Consider the following 18,549-nt stretch of genomic DNA (forward strand, 5'->3'; position numbering starts at 1 on the left):
ATTGTTTAATGTATACTGTTATGGACTGCAGTTAAACACAAACAATAGTAGTGAAAGAATCTGGAGCAGTCACATGCAGGGTAAATAGCACTGACCACCTGGAGCAACAGATGTACAATATTTAATGCAGTTCGACACTGCGATGTTAGGCAAATGAGAGACCTGTGTGAATTACAATAACATGATTGTAAAAGTGGATGGTTGCAAACGAAAAAAAACCCTAATACACCTAAAATTGGTTTCGACCAATGCAACTGTTTTTTTTATGTGGACAGACTGTCATAACATATAGGGGCCCATTTACTAAACAATTTTCAGATAAGTTCATATTTTTTCTAAATTAGAGAGTGTATGTGAAAATTAGTTAAAATTCCACACGTTTTTCGTGGTTTTCGGTACATTTCCACAAAAAAATCGTACTTTGCGCAAAGTATATGAACATTTCGGAATTCGTTAATACCTAGCAGTGCATAACTATTCTGTAACCCCCCCCCCCCGAAGAAAATCTTTGAAGGGGCCCAGCTTACAGAGACTCATTCATTAGTTAACACCGCTGCTGAGATAAAATGTCAAGGTGCCAGGGATACATTATCTAGCTACAGGAGCAAACCTCAGTTTCACTGTGGGAGCAAAAGAACATTAATCAAGAACTAAATTACCAGTCCACAGATAAGCGCTCTTTATAATGAACTCCTCCTTATATAAAAGCCTGAAACAAAAAGACTGCGAGAGAAATAAGGGTTTGTTAGTGATCTTATCTCTATGCAGAAGTTTGGAATCACCCAGAAATGCTCATATTTCTAAAAGAAATGTATACTTTTTTAATGCTGTTCTGTATATAAAATTCTACATTCATCCAAAAATTCTCCATTTGACACAAGCTTTGCAGACCTTTGGCATTCTACATCTTGGTTTTGGAATATTCATGGCATTTTCACCCCACACCTTTTGTAGCTCTTCCCAGCAATGTTACTGGCTTGTAGTGCATTTTTCTCTGACCTTAGGGGGAAGGTCTCTTCACAAAGGCTCAGTAGGACTAAGCTCTGGTGATTTTGCTGGCCACCCTATCAAAGATGATAGTCTGGCTTGCTGTTTCTTTCCCAAATAGGGTTTACTTGGATTGTAGTCCTTCTACATGATGAAATTTGCACCAATAAAGTGCTTACCATAGCGGGTGATACAACATTGTAAAAAACACATTTCTTAGTGATTCCAGACTTTGAAAGACTTTTATGTTATACATGGGAGAGCTGGGACTATATGAATAGATATTATGTAGATAACTGATTTTTTTTTTTTTTTTTTTAAATATCAACAATGTAAGGAAAGTTGTGTGTGTGCTATGCTTTTGTGGCTGAACATGTGAACTTGAGCAATTACCATTTCAAGGGAAACCCCATTTAAGCTGAGGCTTACCATTTCATGATATCCTCATTTGCTTATGGGTTGTAAGGAACATAAAGTGTTAAAGGCCTTGTTGTGTTATAATTTACATTTCAGTGACGTACAAAAATGAGAACTGCTTAAATATCTCAGCTACCTCATTTTTTTTTCTTTATGGAACCCTTCTACAAAGGTAAAACAGTTTGATATTATTAGGGACAGTTGCCTATTTCCCATTCTTTCTGCATTTTGAAATTATTTTTCTGACTAACCAACACTGGAGGGGGTTTACAACAGTAATAAAAATATCAGATTTTATATGAATTTACTGAAAGAGAAATGTTACTCATGAATACTTCTAAAATCTTTTTTTTGCAGGAGCTGCACTGAGACCCTGATAATGGTAAGTTAAAATCAATAGTTTTTCTCAGTATATGGCACATTTGGGATTTTTGTCATTTTGCCTCCAGTAGGCGATATCTTTAATACATTTGTAGTTATTTATTTCTTATGAAATATTATTTTTATGTATATTATATGTATGAGAAAGACAAACTTTTTTTTTGTTTAAGAAAAGAATTTTTGCAAAAGATGTTAATGCTTATTAATACAGGTATAGGATCAAGATTGTTTGGGACCTGGGGTTTTCTGGATAAGGGATCTTTCCGTAGTTCACATGACCATATGTTAAGTCTGCTAAAAATCATTGAAACATTATATAAACCCAATAGAATTGCTTTGCCTCCAATATGGATTTGTGCAGGTTAGTTACCATCAAGTACAGGGTACTGTTTTATTATTACAGAGAAAAAAGAAAATCCTTTTTAAAAACTAGAATTATTTGCTTATAATGGAGTCTATGGGAGATGGCCTTTCCTTAATTCTGAGCTTTCTAGATAACTGGTTTCTGGATAAAGGATTCTATACCTGCAAACAATATTGTAGATATGACTGCACTCCTTCCTAATAATAAAGTAAGCTTTTTTGTATTTTAACCAGTGTGCATCAGAGTATTTTTACTTTTTTTTAGGATTCTATAATTGTAATATATTTCTGTATACATTTTCATGTTCATGCTTTAAAGTAGCAAAGAACAGAATCTGCTGTGTAAGTTTTTAACAAAATATAAAATCTTTCATATATACGTACCTTTTGGTACTTTTTAACTGACCAAATAACATTCTACACAGTTTATATATTTGATTTTAAATGTACTATAGTTTACTATAGTTAGTAATACATGCACTTGTAGCAGTGGGGTTATCATGCTAAACTGGGGAAAAGTATAGAGCTGTACTACTTTGTTTAAACATGGAGACAGAATTTCGGGGCAGATTCATCAAGGTGTAAAATTAGAGCTCCACTCACAAAAAAATCTCTATTCATTCCTATGGGAAGTAAAAAAGTGCTGGGTTCTCATGATTTAGGGAGACTTTGCATGGTCAACAGTTATTATTATTATTAACATTAATTTATAAAGCGCCAACATATTCCGCAGCGGAGTACAATAAGTTGCAGTTACTATGACTCTAGCTGAAACCTACTTTAACCTACTCGTATGCATCTTATTTTTGTTTTTTGGTTAACAACCTTGGCAGATATTTATCTACAGGAAATGTTGGTAGATATACATCACAAAAAACCAAAATGAAATATTCTTGTTAATTATCAAATATACTTATTATATATATATATATATTGCAAATACCAGAACATAGCATAGCATTTAACTTACAGTTAAGGGCTAATTTATGGAAATTCAAATCAGCAGTAAAAATGTTATCTCATTATTATTATTTATGTGTCAGGACATATTTTTCAAAGCATATTAACATTTCTATTCATCATGAAGTATTTGACTATAGGCTGACTATAGTACTGATCTCTGACACCCTGCCAAATCACCAATCTAAAATTCAATCCTAAAATTTAATGAGCATTACATTACATTTACATTACGTTTTATGTAATACAAATTAACTGAGGCATTACTGATTCTGAAAAACTGACTAAATTACTCCAGCATGAAAAAAAACCTTGGTAAATCTGACAGGATGGGTAGCTTTTGCCACTTGTTAAAAATGACAAATGACATGGTTTATCCCATGTTAAATTCCTGCAACTCAGTAACATATTTTGTCACAGTTTTAAAACTTAGAGAAAACTGCTATGGAGGAATATACATACAGGAATATTTCCTGGCTGTTGGATCTTTTTCACTGGTGATAGAATGTAAAAAGAGAGGAACTTTTTCTGTTGAGTTGCCACACTGATCTGTTTTTCTGTTTGCCAATTTATTTAATGCCTTCTTTACAGTCAGAAAATATGAATTTCAAGAGACTTTGATTGAAAATGTGTTTAAAGGAGTGTGTGCAGGAGATTATTTTAGGAATAACTTTAAGTATTTCTGGTGCTAATTTTTCATAAAAGTTTGCATACTGAACCCTATGTATTTGTACAATGTTCTATAATATGAAGTACCAGATTTGCCATACCCCCCCCAAAAAAAATCCATTCTAGTCTGCTGTCAGTAAAAATTCCTTGCCGTATTAATAGTGAATAATCACATGATGTCCTTACACATTTTTCACAAATGATGCCATTTTTATACAAACATAACAAATTAAATATTCAGTGTAAAATTTCCTGTGTTGAATCTCCACACCATTTGAATTTGCATGATATTTAGTATGGATTTTCTCTATGATAATTAATTGCTAACAATAATAATGTTAGTATAAACTGCCCTTTAGAAAATTATCAAAATTTAAATTGATGTGATTTTAGAGATTTTTTTTCTAACATGACTAAACTCCTTAAAAATAAGGATGAGGAAATGCGTAAAAAAAAAATGAAACCCTTGAATCATGAATTTTACATCATTTAACATAAATAGTGCAAAATTCAAATATTTTAAAAAGAAAAATCATGTTTTAGTGCAAAAGAACATAAATCGCAGGAAAAATACAAAACTTAAAAAATAGGCCCCTTAATAAGTAAGGTAATTTACTGAGGAAATTTTCCAGATAAAACAGTTGGAATATTAATGTTGTTTTTACTGTAGTATATATATATTTTTTTTTTTATGTAACCCCTTTTAGAATGGTCAAGAACAAGATATATTCGGAGAAGCTTATGAAGATGCTCTGGAAGTTTTACATGAGAATTCCCTTGAGCTGCAGAATCCAGCAGGTAATAAGCACAAATGAAAGAGATGCAAAATGTAAGAAACATTAATTAGATTAACAATAAAATCAACAATCTTTCTCCACTCTAAGGGGCTGATTTACTAATCCACGAATCCAAATCCCGAATGGGAAAAGATCGGATTGGAAACGAACATTTTGTGGCTTTTTCATATTTTTTGAGATTTTTTTCGTCACCGTCGCGACTTTTTCGTAGCCATTATGACTTTCGTGAATTGTCGCGACTTTTTCATAGCTATTATGACTTTCGTGAATTGTCGCGACTTTTTCATAGCCATTACGACTTTCGCGAATTGTCGTGACTTTTTCGTATTGAGCTCGAAAAATTCGCGACAATTCGCGAAAAAGTCGCAAAATACCGATCATTACGAAAAAGACATCGCTCTTCCAGAGACAGAAATATTATTGCTAGAGATTAGTTCAGAGATTCAGAACCTGTGGATCCCTGTGCTGCTTTGAGTAGGGTTCACTCAATCACTTTAAATACAATGATATGGTGTGGTGTCCCTGGGGTCTCTGACCCCAAGGGGATTCACACAGCACCCCCTCCTAAATCAACTGGGTCTTGGAATGTTTTTAAAATGCTTAGGAGCCTGGGTGCAGGCCTTTAAAATAAGTAGAAGTCTTCAACTGCACTGTAATTAGCGGGAGCAGTATGATCTTCACCATAATAAGTGAAGAAAAAATCATATTTTGTGCAAAAAAAAAATGTGAAAAAAAACCACAATCTTTAGAAAATAGGCCCCTTAGTATTACAATTAGGAACTCCTATTTAAATTGAATTCTGGGGAAAAAACACAAGAAACTATATATTCGTACACTAAACTTATAGGGGGAGGTTAATTAAAATTTGTGTTTTAATAAACACGATAATATGTGCTTTAATAAACATATCTATTCATTTAATAAAAACCGCAACAAAAAAACACAGACTGAAAAAAAACCTAAAATTTTTTCGTGTTCGTAAAGGATTTTCATGCGCTTTCAAATATATATAAAAAAAAACACAAAACACTCTAAAACCACAAAGCAAAGAAAGATCTTCTAATTGTAAAAAGGACATCTACCATTGACTTCTACATGATCTCAACAGCTTTTAGATGGCATGTTTTTAATTCGGATTTGTCACAGCTTTGACACATAATAAATGGCAAAAAAATCAAGTTTTTTTTCTGAGAAAAAAAAGTACAAATCGTGACAAAAAATAAATATGAATGTTAGTAAATGCCCCCCGTACTGTAACTGACTAAAAACTGGGCCTGTTTATAAAAGAAACAAGAACATATTTTTTTCAAAATAGTTTCATGAGATTCACAAATGGATGGTTGGGGTAATAGCATGGGGGAATTCCAACTGCTCTCACTGACTAATCAGGAGGATCTGCAATCTGTCAGGCTTGCCTCAGCAGTTTTATTATTTCAGTTCTTGCACCAGTTCCGGAGGGTGATGAGCAAATAATTGCAGTTGCCGTTGCATAGAATTTACTTCCACTATTATGGGAGGAGAAAAGGAAGGCGTTGGGCAGACATCTATATTAATGCAGTGTCGTGTAAATTGAACCATTTCCAATTGGGTAAATAAAACAAGGCAGAAAAAAATATACATTAATAATAAAATAAAAAACAAGGTAAAGTGGCTCTATATGCATCTGCAGAAATTAATTAGTAGTAGACAGAAATTCAGAAATCATGTTAAACTGGTGCTATAACCATATGTCCTGTAAATGGAAACTATACCTCTGATCAGCCAATATAGATAAACTGCCATTTTATGTATTAAACCCCACCTTCTGGCGCATATAAGGCACTGTGCTCACACACAAACCAAGGGTACAAATTCCACACTTTTTCCTGTTACAGTTAGGAACCACATTATTCCAGTTTACCAATATGTGTGTGTATATATATATAAATATCTACTGGAACAAGGACAGCACTCCTAGGATTTAAAGAATTGTGAGCAAAATGTAAATGCAAAAATAGAAAGGTTTATTACTCAAATAATTTTACTTTTGAGTAATAAACCTTTCTGTTTTTGCACTTACATTTTGCTCACAATTCTTTAAATCCTAGGAGTACTGTCCTTGTTCCAGTGCATTTTTTTGTACTAGCACCCAGGTTTTGTTGCTGCAAATGGTGTGCACCCTATGGACTATTTTAGGTAAGGTTATTAGGTATAATTTATATATTGGTTAAATATTCTTTGGTAAGGTACAGTTATAAACTATGTAAACATGACTGACACATGTGTATGTGTATGTGTATACAAGCATCTGAAATGAATCCATATATGTATCTGCAGAGTGTAAGAGTCACATCACCTTTCTCAGTACCTTCTCTCCACTGAGAGCAAGTGAGAACTGTTACACATCTTCACCTGTAGATCCTACAGTCTGCACCTGGAGGGATCATATGGTATGTGGATCTGCCCTATTGTTCTTTTCCTGGAAGGTTATTTGAATAGTCTTATATGAGTAAAGCCTGCAGCAGTTGTTTATTGTATAAGATTTTCTTAGACAAGCACCTAAGTTCTATTTGACTTGCTTCCCTGGTAGAAGGAGAAGGGGAATACCCAAGCAGCACACATCGGTAAGCTGATTTTTATTCACCTGTCTATACAACTTGCCTTCATTTGTATGCAAACTGACTGATACTGGAAAGGGTATTGATGCAGGCTATATTATTAATTTAGGATTCCTATACAAATCTGAAATGCAAAACAGAAGTCATTTTTGATAACTCCAAATTCTTCTTTAAGTTAGCTTTTACTTTGCTTACTGTATTTCATACATGTTCCTTTGACACTGCTTTCCATTCTTCATGTATGGTGCAGTAGGGGTGTAAATGTAACTGTGCTTAAGCTGTATGTAGTTTTTTAGATTATAACTGACAATACATGGGGGTAGAGATGTTGCCTACTAGTTATTTTCTTGTCTGTATGCTGCCAATAATTTTTGAAATTATCAGCACCAGCCAAATGCAAACTCACGCAAATCCCTGGCAGACTTTAGAAAGGGGGTAACACTTTATACCCTATGGGGTCAGGGTCAACACAGATACCAATTGCTATTGGTCAGAAATGAGGCCAACTTGATATGTTGCAAGTGTCTTACATCAGAATTATTGAATACCTTTTTATATAGAAAACGGAAGGGACATAACTTTTATATTGCTAGTAACAAAGGATAATGAGAGTTTAAGTAGTTTGGCAGCATAGTATAACAGAAAGTTAATAAAGGTAATTGGACTAGATTCACAGTCCCTGTTTTAGCATCCTGCAAGATTGAACAAGCATTACCTTATTAAATGTTTTAAGTAGTCCTACTGCAACACTTATCTGAGGCACTGCTCATTCATTTACTCAATGTGGAAAGAATACTTTTTGTATGTGCCTTCATAGATCATTCTAAGGCTAGGCTAGTAAGAAAAAGACAGGGTTCCCCCATTCCTTGTCTCAAATGGTTGGTCTAATTTATAAACTTTATGTAAGGTTCATTTTGACTCTAGGGCCATAATGGAGTGGGGGTGACATTGCTCAGTGGTGGAGTGGATTTAAGGAGTTTAGTAAATAATCTCAGACAGACAACTGGCTATAATCTCTACTTAATTATTATGATACTTTGAAAAAGTTCCAATAGGATAAATGATTGCTACTATAATTCCATGTTTTTCACCTCTTGAAACAACTCTCATAAATGGAGCCATTTTCACATATTTGTTCCTATTTTAATCATGTATTTATCTAGCACCAGCATATCATGCAGCACTTTCACAGTCTCATCTTCCTGCCATAGGAACACAAAGCCAGCCATTAGGGTCATTTTATTTTCTATTTGCAGATAAACACTCCATACCCCTATGATGAGGACTGTTTCTATCACAACATGTCCAATATGCAAGAAGAACAAGCTATACACATGGTGCCTCCCAGTGTGCCTCAACAAAAACACGGTAAGAATTAATTGTGAAAAACAATTGAAATGCTTAATAAGATGCTCTTCTGTATATGCAAGTCCTGTGGAAATACCCAACAATTTAAGTTCTTCTCCATCCTACAAAAAGTTTTTGGACTAGGCTCTACAACTAAATTACACATTTTACTGTTTTTACTAAGGGTTCTTTTGTAGAATAAGGAATCTAAATTTAAAGGAAAAGGCAACCCTATTTCACAGCACTATTTCAACTGTTAGACACCCTTTTGCCATTCTCATTACATTTTTTTCATGCTATAGGGCTTAGTTTATATTTTTCCAATAACCAAAAGCCTTTTCCTCAGTTTTCTTTTATTTATGTGCATGCGCTAATACTAGGAAGAAAGAAGAAAGGAACCAAGACCAAAATCCACTGAAAAAGACTGACCACACAGCATTAGACCATAGAAACTGCACACTACAAATTCTCATGACTATGTTAATATATAAGGCATTTGGGTGTCACTGGTGATGTACACAAATATCATGAGCTATGCTCATCAAAGTGAATACTTTACTAATTTCTTTGCACTTTTGTGTGCATGAGTAATTAGAATGTGTGAAGCTGAGCAGGGTATGTTGTGTGGTTGAGCCCATTATGTTTCTTTGATGCTTTTACTATATTAATAAAGTATTTTGTATTTTTAAATGGACTGGCTGTTGCTCCATGCTTGGGACTAGAATTGTAAACAGTAATTGTATACTATAATACATCCCCTAATTTGAAATACAGTATGAGGATGTTAGACGTCACCTAGGAGTTCCATAACACCCCACTTGGCCTGGAGCATATCAAGTTACAAATGTAAAGAGACATATAAAAACACACCTGCTGAAAGATTAAATAGCCTTATGAGTCCAAAAGTACAGAACTTTCTCTGCCATTGTATTCTTAGCAGCTGCTCTTTTTAAACCTATTTTAATTTTCTTTTCACATGGAATTGTATAAATAATGACCTTGTTGCATATTTTATTCAGTATTGCATCTGCCCATATAGGTTTTTTCTTTTTCTTCCTTTTACGTTTTATTTCCTTCATAAAGGAATACTGTCATGGGAAAGCATGTTTTTTTTTCAAACCACACGAGTTAATAGCTTCTCCAGCAGAATCATACCTTGAAATCTGTTTTTCGCAAACAGATTTTTTTTATATTTAATTTTGAAATTTCACATGGGGCTAGCCATATTCTTCATTTCCCAGGGTGCTACAGCCATGTGACCTGTGCTCTGACAAACTTCAGTCACACTTTACTGCTGAGTTGCAAGTTGGAGTGATATCACCCCTCCTCCCAGCAGCTGATCAGAAGAACAATGGGAAGGGAGCAAGATAGCAGTTCCCAGTAGATATCAGAATAGCACTCAATAGTAAGAAATCCAAGTCTGGCTTGGGATTCCTCCAGTTACATGGGAGTAGGAGAAACAATAGCTTACCTGAAAGCAGTTCTAATGTGTAGCACTGGCTCACTGAGATGGCAACTAAAAAAATACATTTGTTGGTTAAAAATTTTTTTAAATGACAGAGGGAATTATTTACTATGTACACAGGGTACTTTAGAAATGAAAAGTATACCATATAAATCATTACAGTATCACTTTAAATCTAGTGCCAACAGTAAATACATATATTTTTATAAAAATTTTGATTTTTAAGCTCTATTAAATACAATGTTCCTGTACGTTAGAAGGACTACATTCTTTTTCTATGTATTTACAGTAAAGACTATCATAAAACATAACTGGGAAAGAAGCAGATAAAATGCCCATAACTAATAGTTACTAAGTATCTCAGTATTACTACTATTTTCTATTGAGCACTAATATCTTAATATTTTTTTTTTTAAAAACAGGGAGTAAAAAGCTTCGGCTCTTTGAGTATCTTCACGAAGCTCTGCATGATCCAGATTTAATGAATTGTATCCAGTGGGTGGACAAATCTAATGGTGTATTCCAGTTTGTTTCTAAAAACAAAGAAAGGCTCGCAGAGTTGTGGGGCAAGAAGAAAGGAAACCGTAAAATCATGACTTACCAGAAAATGGCAAGAGCCTTAAGGAATTATGGCAGGACAGGAGAAATACTAAAGATCAGAAGAAAGTTAACATACCAATTCAGTGCTATAGTTTTACAAAGGCTTTCCCCAGCATGTTCATCGGGAAAGGACAATGTGTTTTACCAGTATATTCAGCCTGGAGTAGAATACTGGAGTAACCATGATTGCTGGGATAACAGCAGATTTGTGTATAACAGTGGGTACCAGGTCTACCCTCAGTTTAGCTAAATGAAACATTATCATTGTATTCTTACCTGACTGGGATAAATCAAGGTAACCAAAAAAACAATTTACGGGACAGCTACAGCTAAAAGTTTTCTTGCCAAATTGTGTTAACTATTAGGGATTAACTATGCTGGCATAGTTTTATGGTATTTGAAAACTAATGAATTAAACTAATGATTTTTTCCCTGTAAGAGTAAATTCTTTTTACAGCCCAATATGGCTAGCCACACCCCTAGTGATGTCATGTTATGACCCAGGGGGCTAGATATCCTTCTAGGTTGCTGTACATAAATGATAGCATATAAATAGGTCAGTGTGCAGATTTCTTAGCCCCACTATGGCATATCTATGTTATGGGCTTAGCACAAAATTTGCCCTGTGTTTTATACTTAAAGCCACAGTGGGCTTCCCATAGCAGCCTTAGCTAATGCAAGCAATATAGCAGCTCCTGCTCATATGAAGAGAAAAAGCAAAGAAATATTTTGTGCAGCCCCTATCCATGTCCTTATCGGTTGCTGTCTATTTAAAGGAGAATAAATTAAAAATAATTATTGTCACTTCAACTGTGTTTGCACTAAATTAAACAATAGACATGGGCGGCATTTGTGCTTAAGGTTTGTTGTTTTTTAGTAATTCTGGCAATAATATTTTTCTTTGGACCAGCCATGGCACACTCAAGTTGTGGTTGAACTCCCAGTAGTTTCCCAGCCACTGACACCAAGTCATAGTACAGTGTGGAATTCATATTCTTATAAATTATCTAATGATGGCTTCTCCTTTGTATACATTATATGCTCAAAATAAAAGGAAAAAGACGAAAATGAAAAACCAAATGTGTATTTGTACTGTGTACATACTGTAAACCTTTGTACAGTTCAAAAATGTTGTGGATTGTACTGTGGATTCCATATCCCTATAAATATGTTTTTTCTTCTGTTAATAATCAGTTAAGGAATTTGTATTTATACTGCATATTCTAATGTAATGTAAAAAAACTTTTTTGCCTATTTTTTTACAGGTCGGGGCTTTTTATCTTGGTAGGCAGATTTAATCAATAAACTTTTTATACATGTTACTCAGTTGTATTCATTGCTTTGCCTCTTGGGGGTGTAGTCTCTTGTGTTTTACTATATGGAGTATTGTAGTTTTATTATGAGACTCCCTAGGTGGTAGTTATGCAATTTATATCTACCCTCGTACCTCTAATTGTAACGTTATTGTTATTGATTCCTAGTTTACATGTGGGGCTTTTCTGCCAGACAGTGTTCTGGCTGTCTCTTAATTATGGTCTCTGGCCCTAACTTTTATGCACCTGCCCTATAATGCTGCTCTCTCTAGAATATTACTGCCTGTTACCCACTATCAAAGGTTTAGTTACAGCCCACCTCATCCTCATCCCCTTGTTCTCTCTCAAAGAGTCTTTACTGTAATTACATAGAACAAAGAATGTAGCCCTTCTAACGTAAAGGAACATTGTGTTTCATAGAGCTTAGAAAACAAATTTTTATTTTTATAAAAACATATGCTTTATCTGTTCCACACTCAAGGCAGATAGAGCACAGGGAGTTTTAAATCTGTCTAAAATCAATTGTGAAAAGAAGGTTTTGGGGAACGAACTATATAGCCAATAAATTGCGCTTCACTCTGGGGACTAGGTTTGAGACAAGGGGGAAGAGTGAGGGGGAGATTTTAATTAAATATATCTTAAATTATCTGTAGGTGTACCATTCCACTAAATAATGTATCTAAAATAACAAAATTAAATTTTTTTTTCTCATCCAGTTTGGGAACTGGAAATGTGATCGGTTAAATGGTTTATTATAAATTGTAGACCAATTATAACTGAACAAAAAAATGTGGGGCATAGATGAGTGAACGAGGGACTTATGTGACTGAACTAGGTGCATATTTGTCAAGGGTTGAATAAAATTTTGTTCTGTTTTCCCCCTTCAATAACTATATCTTACAAATCCAATAAAAGTGTATAGGGAGCAGTGACATTTCCCACTGTGAAGGTTCACTTTTCATGCTTTCCCTAAATAAACAGGTGCAGGTTATACTAAATAAGTTTAAAATACAGCTTTAGCATGGCTTTTGTCTGCCACAAGGGGGTGCTCATACTGTATGCCTATTTGCTAACTTGTCTGTTGGTATGCTCTCTTTCTTTCTGTTTCACAATTCTGCCAAGTGAATTAAGGGTGAATAAAGAAGCTGAAGCAATGTCTGCCTGGCATGCCGGCATAAAGCCCACCAAATATCCAACAACATTTTACTTGTTGTATGAGGCTGCTTCAATAAAAGACACAGAAATATTAAATGTAAAATGCTATCTTGTTGCTAGAATAAGTCAGTCCCAGCTGCTAGAGAGCAGTTTCATTGCTCTCTAGCAGCTCTTGTTATTTTTGTTATTTTTAATTTATTTTTAGTAATAACAATAATACATTATTAATAATATCTAATAATAATAATTTTTATTGAAGCTTTCTACTGCCCTCCTCATTCATCTGCCAGTCTGTCATTCAAGCCACTGCATGGTTGCTAGGGGCAGTGGGACCCAAGCACCTTCAGAATGCATCCTGGACTTTTAAAGCAGGCTAAAATAAAAATATTATGAACACTAAAGTCAGATTTTGGTAATGGAACTGACAGACTGTGGCACACTGGATCATCTGGAGACAAGAAGTTTGCTCATGAATTGTGAGCTATAGCACTGCATTTAGTGGAGCATCATATGACTTCACATTTTTGCGTTATTGGAGGCAGGGTAGATGCATGAGTTTGGGAGCTTATGTTGCCTGTTTCCATGATGTGTGTAAGCTAAAGCTGCTAGAGGAATGTTCCCTGCCTAGTAGCTGGGTGTAAAGCAGAAGATGTCATAATGAAATTATGGACAACGGTTTCTTGGGAATGTGTGAACTGTGCAGCACATAGGGACGTTAAGGAAAATGTTGGGGACATGAATCATGCACAGCAGTGCAGGGCTGGACTGAGGGGCAGGCAGAAGGGGCATGTGCCTAGGGTGCAACACTTGGGGGGCGCAGGGCACAAACCTCTTCTGCCTAGTTACCCCTAGTTTTGGCCCTTCTTTACCTCTGGAGGCTCCAGAGAAAACTTCTGCGCCCTACCAGAGAAAGGCGGAGGCAGAACAAGATTGCTCCTGAACTCTTGCAAACTCTGGCGAGAGTTCGGGAAAGCTGTCATGCCCTGCCTCTACCTGTCTCTTATGGGGCGCAGTGAATCAGTTGCCTTGCCTAAGGCGCAATAGTGATAAGGCCCACCCCTGCAGTGGTTTTGCTATAGAGGGAGCAGACCCCCTGTGCCTGGGGGACAGGAGAGTCCCCGGACCTGTTGTTATGCTTCTGCACACAGGTACTAGCCCTAAAAGAGTAAGAAGATGAAGAAAGGGCTATTCACCTTGGCACATTAAATAGTTTTTTATGTGTCAAGGGAAGCACCTGTATTTTTTTGCACCCATGACAAATTAATGAATAAAAACACTCTGAACCTTATTCTGAAATTTACCAGCATTCCAGGCTCCTAATCATTCTTTATATACATAGCACTTACACTACACGCAGCATTATACCAAGGGCTAAAGCACTATGGGAGCTGTAGTCCAAAACACTTAAATCAACACTACTCATTAAAGGGGTGGTTCACCTTTCAGTTAACTTTTAGTATGTTTCAATATGTTAGAAAATGGTCGATTCTTAGCAGCTTTTCAATTGACCTTTAATTTTTTTTGTTGTTGTTTTTGAGTTATTTGCTTTCCTCTTCCGACACTTTACAAGGGGGTCGCTGACCCCCACAGCCATAAACCTATTTCTCTTTGAGGCTACAATTTCCTTGTTATTGTTACTTTTTATTAATTTATTAAGATCCATTCCTATCAGGTAGCATTCATTGGTCATCTGCCCTGCCCCCACCATTCTCCCTGCTCCACTTTTTTGGACAAAATCGAGGAACTTTTCAGTGACAATTCTATGTATTGTGTGGACTGGGTATGTTAGGCTTCAGGGAAAATTTCTGACAGAAAAACACTTAGCAGAAAAACACCCCCAAAGCAAAATGTTTCCACCCCCATGCTTGACGGTGGGGACGGTGTTTTGGGGGTCATAGGCAGCATTTTTCTTCCTCCAAACACAGCGAGTTGAGTTAATGCCAAAGAGCTCTATTTTGGTCTCATCAGACCACAGCACCTTCTCCCAGTCACTCACAGAATCATTCAGGTGTTCATTGGCAAACTTCAGACGGGCCTGCACATGTGCCTTCTTGAGCAGGGGGACCTTGCAAGCCCTGCAGGATTTTAATCCATTGCGGTGTAATGTGTTTCCAATGGTTTTCTTGGTGACTGTGGTCCCTGCTAATTTGAGGTCATTAACTAACTCCTCCCGTGTAGTTCTAGGATGCTTTTTCACCTTTCTCAGAATCATTGACACCCCACGAGGTGAGATCTTGCGTGGAGCCCCAGAGCGAGGTCGATTGATGGTCATTTTGTGCTCCTTCCATTTTCAAACAATCGCACCAACAGTTGTCACCTTCTCTCCCAGCTTCTTGCTAATGGTTTTGTAGCCCATTCCAGCCTTGTGCAGGTCTACAATTTTGTCTCTGACATCCTTGGACAGCTCTTTGGTCTTTCCCATGTTGGAGAGTTTGGAGTCTGCTTGATTGATTGATTCTGTGGACAGGTGTCTTTTATACAGGTGACTAGTTAAGACAGGTGTCCTTAATGAGGTTGACTAATTGAGTAGAAGTGTCTAACCACTCTGTGGGAGCCAGAACTCTTAATGGTTGGTAGGGGTTCAAAAACTTATTTCACTCAATGAAATGCAAATCAGTTGCTATCTTTTATTTAAAGTTATTTTTTCGATTTTCCTTTTGATGTGCTATCTGCCACTGTTAAAATAAACCTACCATTGAAATGATACTGTTCTGAGACTTTTCATTTCTTTGTCATTGGACAAACTTACAAAATCAGTGAGGGGTCAAATAATTATTTCCTCCACTGTACCACTTTTGTTATTTTTTATTTAAAAAAAGTTACCCTGGAACATTTTGACTGGCTACCATGGTACATCACATTTTCCTGAATCTGCTGTAGTAATAAAGTGCTTGCTGTTATTATATAAATAAATTATGAGGAGTTGGCCTAGAGGTTAAGTGATTAGACTTGGATGTGGGATGTGCTTAAGGCCCTGTGGTGTCTCAGTATACTTTGTGCACCTATAATGGCTACCTTCCTTGCGGTAAAGTGATTTGAGTCCCCTGGGGAAAAAGCACTAAATAAAACATTTTCATTCCATATGGTAGTTCACAGGGGTCAAATAAGATATTGAAAATGGCTTCGTGGAGATGCACCAAATGGCCAGCATAGCACAGTGCTGTCCAACTTCTGTGGTACCGAGGGCCGGAATTTTTCTGGCCTCCGTGGTGGAGAGCCAGTAATGGAAGCTAGTTTTGACCACTCCCCTTTTTAAAACCACACCAACTTGAAACCACACCTATGTTACCGCATGACCATAGCCATATTAATGGTGGTAGTACAGCAAAAGCCTGCCCTACCCAGCCTGTGTGTGCCATACTCTGCCTGCCCTACCCTGCCTGTGTGTGCCATACTCTGCCTGCCCTACCCTGCCTGTGTGTGCCATACTCTGCCTGCCCTACCCTGCCTGTGTGTGCCATACTCTGCCTTCCCTACCCTGCCTGTGTGTGCCATACTCTGTCTTCCCTACCCTGCCTGTGTGTGCCATACTCTGCCTTCCCTACCCATCCTGTGTGTGCCATACTCTGCCTTCCCTACCCTGCCTGTATGTGCCATACTCTGCCTTCCCTACCCTGCCTAGGCTTTTCTACCTATCCCCAATAAAATACCAACAGGTGGACTTGGACTTCCCCACCCCTCCTTTTAATTTATAATCTCAGAAAATAGTACTCACATAAGAACTGCTCCTTTGTGATTGAGTTCAATGTGGCCAAGCTTTAAAGGGGTGTTACACCACCAAGATTTGATGCCAATATCACAGCCACCACCTACCACATATGCTGATTGTCATACTTAAAAAACTATCACTTCTTGTACTTGGCTGTTTTAATTTTTTTAATTTTAGAATCTTGTACAATGTAGTACCTATGTATGCATGTATACAAAGCAGCAGCTTGGCTCTTCTTCCATTGCATTTGTGATCAGTAATCTGCTCAGCTGTGATTATATGTTAGCAGCCCCTTCCTCCTAATAATATATACACCAGGAGTGTGTCTTCCTCCAGTCAGCAACCTCAGACCCAATGGCTTTTCATCATACGGAGTCCTTCAACACCTCTGTAATTGAAGTGTGTCGAGGTGAAAGGTCAAAACAAGACACTGGATGACATTAACTACCACCAGTTACTATGCTGTGCATCGTTAGGGCCATATTTAAAATAACTTGCACTTCTCCTTATGTCTTGACCGCGACAGATAAGGATTAGCATTTTGGCAACCAGGACACAGTGTATTTTCATTGCCACCTATGGACCCCAAACTAAAATACAAAAAAAAATACAATTTAGCAGAACTATGTTCTGTAGCCTCATGGTAATTTTAATGGACAACTTAAATCTCAGCTAAGGCCAAACTGGCAGTTTTACGTAGTGCAACATTTCTATTCTAACCTGTTGCTTGACTACATTATTTCAATGTATTATCACATTACACTTGGATTAAATAGGCACATAAATTTCCAGCAGCATTGCTCAACTTTATCAAAATTATGACCACTAAATACAGTCTTGATAAAATATTATCATGAGATGGGAACCAAGGTGGGGGATATCAAAGGTGACCTTAACACTGTTGTTCAACCATGCTTTGTTCAATTGATGCTTGATTTCAGTTCCCAGCAGAGTATAGCATGCCATGGGTTAAAGCAGTGATGCCCAACCAGTGGCTCCCTTGGATGTTGCTCTCAGTGCCCCCAAACCAGGTAGTTAAAATTTGAGTTTTAAATTGCTGCCAAGTTTTGGTTGAATAAAAACAAGATTTCCTACCAAATAAAGCCCCCTGTAAGAGGATAGTGTGCATAGAGGCTCCCTAATAGCCAATCACAGGCCTTATTTAGCACCTTCATGAACTTTTATGATGCTTGTGTTGCTCTCCAAATCTTTTTACATTTGAGGGATGCCTGGGTTAAAGCATCTTGGGATATGTAGCCCAGCCACTGCCAGGTCAGTTCACAGAGACACCCAAGCAAGTATCACACACATCCCAGCACATTAGCTCCCACGATGATGTGTAGGAAGGAGGAAAGGGGGCCCATTGGTGAATGGTGCAAATGTCATCCAAGAGCTACATTTTCCCTCACCCAGGGCTGAAACTAGGGATAGGCAGCAATATGAGAGTTGGATTTTTTTTGTGCATTAGGCTAATGTCCCACGGAGATATTTAGTCACCTGTGATACATTTCTGCTACCTTTCTGCAGGCAACAAAGGGAATCACTGGTGTAAAGGCCAATGCATCGCTTCGGCTTTCTGAAGTCACGCAAAGTTTCCTCCTGCAGGATGGCATAGGTGTAATTTTTTTAAATACATATCAGTGCCCCTTTAGTGAGAGGCCTAATTATCAAGCAATGCAGCTTTCTAAGTGTATTTACTTATTCTATTCATAGTTTCTAATTGCTGCCAAATATTTGTAATAGTCAGTTAAGTTGTTTGTACCATAAGCATGAGCTGATTATAGCTCAG

General features: G+C 36.8%; 1 protein-coding gene across 1 annotated transcript; it reads left to right on the plus strand.

Annotated features, from left to right (window-relative positions):
• The first annotated feature begins 8,472 nt into the window (after positions 1-8,472).
• Positions 8,473-10,896, plus strand: spic (Spi-C transcription factor). The gene is made up of 2 exons (XM_031898138.1): positions 8,473-8,539; positions 10,406-10,896. Exons 1-2 carry the CDS (start codon positions 8,473-8,475, stop codon positions 10,831-10,833), a joined length of 495 nt encoding a protein of 164 aa, XP_031753998.1. The 3' UTR covers positions 10,834-10,896.
• Positions 10,897-18,549: the final 7,653 nt, after the last annotated feature.

Source organism: Xenopus tropicalis, chromosome 3 (genome assembly GCF_000004195.4).
Source record: "Xenopus tropicalis strain Nigerian chromosome 3, UCB_Xtro_10.0, whole genome shotgun sequence".
NCBI lineage: Eukaryota > Metazoa > Chordata > Amphibia > Anura > Pipidae > Xenopus > Xenopus tropicalis.

What these genes read in the sequence shown, in the direction of transcription:
- spic (XM_031898138.1), top strand. Translation starts at nt 8,473, where the DNA reads ATGTCCAATATGCAAGAAGAACAAGCTATACACATGGTGCCTCCCAGT. An exon ending in TGTGCCTCAACAAAAACACG is followed by an intron (nt 8,540 to 10,405) that starts GTAAGAATTAAT and finishes TTTTAAAAACAG; the next exon opens with GGAGTAAAAAGCTTCGGCTC.